The sequence below is a fragment of the Sinocyclocheilus anshuiensis genome, unplaced genomic scaffold, assembly GCF_001515605.1.
Source record: "Sinocyclocheilus anshuiensis isolate Anshui unplaced genomic scaffold, SAMN03320099.WGS_v1.1 scaffold2586, whole genome shotgun sequence".
Classification (NCBI taxonomy): Eukaryota; Metazoa; Chordata; class Actinopteri; order Cypriniformes; family Cyprinidae; genus Sinocyclocheilus; species Sinocyclocheilus anshuiensis.
The window spans coordinates 148,365-151,073 of record NW_015552529.1 but is presented as its reverse complement, the minus strand read 5'-3'; the positions used below and the strand labels follow the sequence as shown (position 1 = coordinate 151,073).

The 2,709-nt window shown below is 36.1% G+C and overlaps 1 protein-coding gene across 8 annotated transcripts in view; it reads right to left on the bottom strand.

Moving 5' to 3' along the window:
• Positions 1-2,709, bottom strand: part of LOC107663594 (semaphorin-6A-like) — an 84,987-nt gene that overhangs the window by 15,043 nt on the left and 67,235 nt on the right. For 4 of the 8 annotated variants that reach the window (XM_016453825.1, XM_016453826.1, XM_016453829.1 and 1 more), the window contains one exon: positions 661-768. The exons of 2 other annotated variants lie outside the window; for them this stretch is intronic. In XM_016453825.1, the coding sequence (XP_016309311.1) occupies positions 661-768 (108 nt within the window). Of the gene's footprint in view, positions 1-660; positions 772-2,709 lie in introns of all 8 variants that reach the window. 2 more of the 8 variants (XM_016453827.1, XM_016453828.1) reach the window with 1 other exon arrangement.

The following is a 2,709-nucleotide window of genomic DNA, read 5'->3' as shown; positions in this document are numbered from 1 at the left end:
GTAAACAAAAACTTTTATTTTGGATGTGATTAATCGCGATTAATCATTTGACAGCACTAATATATATATATAAATATTTTTTTTTATATGCCTATATATTTATACTATATTAAAAACTATAAATAAATATAAAAATAAAAATAAATAAATAAATAAAAATGTCAGAAACCAAAAATTACTAAAATTTTAACAAAAATTAAAATAAAAACAGAAACTATAAAAATAAAAACGACAATAGTATCTCATTTATATTAACCCAACACTACTTGCACAACACTACACGCTCTACATTAACCTTCAGTTTCACATCAAACACAAATACAGTCATGCTCACGAGAGACTGATGCTGTAATTTAGAAATACTGAGTGAAATACAACATAGTCCCTATATCTCAAACAGTAACTCAATGCCAAGGTCATGAATTTGATTCCCAGTGAATGCATGAACTGATCAAATGTGAACCTTAAATGCAAATGAAGTCGCTTTGGATAAAAGCATGATCTGCCAGATGCATCCATGTAAAGATGCCATTAGACTGAGTTGTGAACTGAATCTGAATCTGCGAGGGTTTGGTGTGTGGTGTGTGTCTCGGCGGATCTGACGCTGCAGACGCTGGAAGCAGCTGGTTTCCTCCACAGGACGATCGTTCCCAGGCTTACCGGCGCTCTCCTGCTGCGTCTCTGAGGGAACGGCCTCCTTCGGCTTGACCATGCGGCCCCGGAGCAGCGGGCCCCCAGGGGCCGGAGGAGGGACGGTGGTGAGGAGGCCTGCTGGAGCACAGCACACATCAACATCTCTCTGAGACACAACACACACATCTCTCACATCACTCACACTCCAATCAGTATTTCACCTCCACTGATGGATTCATCTGCTGATAATTAGCAGAGTAATTTACAGTAAGCTGCTCATACACTCTCAGAAAAAAAGGTACAAAAGCTGTCACTGGGGCAGAATAAACTCCATTATGTTAAACTCGCGTATGACCAGCTGACCTGAAAATGAACTACGCTCTTAAAAATAAAGGTGCTTAAAAGGTTCTTCACAGCGATGCCATAGAAGAACCATTTCAGTTAATCTTTCACCACAAAGAACCTTTTGTGAAACAGAAAGGTTCTTCAGATGTTAAAGGTTCTTTATGGAAGCATTTAGACAAAAAGGTTCTTCTATGGCATCGTGAAGCACCTTTAGTTTTTTTTAAGAGTGTGTTTGCTCAAACGGTCATGTGAAATTAAACCAATTGCTGCAATGATTATCAAGACGAAACCAACCCAAATCAATCTGACATAACTACAGTTAAACACAGCTGTAACACTAACAAACAGCTAGTTAACTCTTCTCCAAACTGCAGATCTTGAAGCTTGATGAAAAGCTAATAATTAATTCAATAAAAAAAATTTAATTAAACAAAACTTCAAATAAAAACAAAACAAAACACTTAAAAGGATTAAATATTGTATTTTTATGATATTGTATTTCTATCTATCTTTCTATCTATCCCCCTATACACACACACACATTTTGTGAAACAGAAAGGTTCTTCAGATGTTAAAGGTTCTTTATGGAAGCATTTAGACAAAAAGGTTCTTCTATGGCATCGTGAAGCACCTTTAGTTTTTTTTAAGAGTGTGTTTGCTCAAACGGTCATGTGAAATTAAACCAATTGCTGCAATGATTATCAAGACGAAACCAACCCAAATCAATCTGACATAACTACAGTTAAACACAGCTGTAACACTAACAAACAGCTAGTTAACTCTTCTCCAAACTGCAGATCTTGAAGCTTGATGAAAAGCTAATAATTAATTCAATAAAAAAAATTTAATTAAACAAAACTTCAAATAAAAACAAAACAAAACACTTAAAAGGATTAAATATTGTATTTTTATGATATTGTATTTCTATCTATCTTTCTATCTATCCACCTATACACACACACACACACACACACATAAAAACAAATAAATGCAATTAATATTAATAGATTGTTATTCAATTACATTACAATATTTTTACAATACACACACACATATACATATACACATATATATTAAAAAAAAAAATATATATATATACACACACATACAATATTTGGACCATTAACTGGCATATTTTGAACATGCAAATATGTTGTTAAATTCTTGAAATATGAACTAAAATCTTTTAGGTCAGAGGGGTTTGGCTGATGAAGCGTGTGAACCGCTGGACTAGTTTAACTCAGTTTAATCCACAGATAAACTCTCTCAGTGCCGGAGGCCGTTGTTTATCGTCTCCCAGTCGCAGTCATTAACATGATTTATTTAAGAAACGCCACGGGCCGCGAGATTAGTGTGACAGCTCTATTTTATAATTCATTTTCCACAGCCAGAGGAAGAGCCAGCGAGGACGATGACACACATACGAGAGGAAAGCCGAGAGAAAACCAGCTCTCAATGAGACACCAGACGGAGGAATCTGTGCTTATAAAGCTAAACAGACACATGTATGAGCGGTTTATGAAGGAAACGGAGAGAAAACAACATCAAACACATTCACACACAGAACTAATGAAGCTCAGGAGAAGATGGCTAATATTACCAATAAACACCAGCGCATGTGATATGTAGGTCACAATTGCTGCTTCAGCCAATCAGATTCACTCTGGCCGCTTCAGCCAATTAGATTCACTCTGGCTGCTTCAGCCAATCAGATTCACTCTGGCTGCTTTG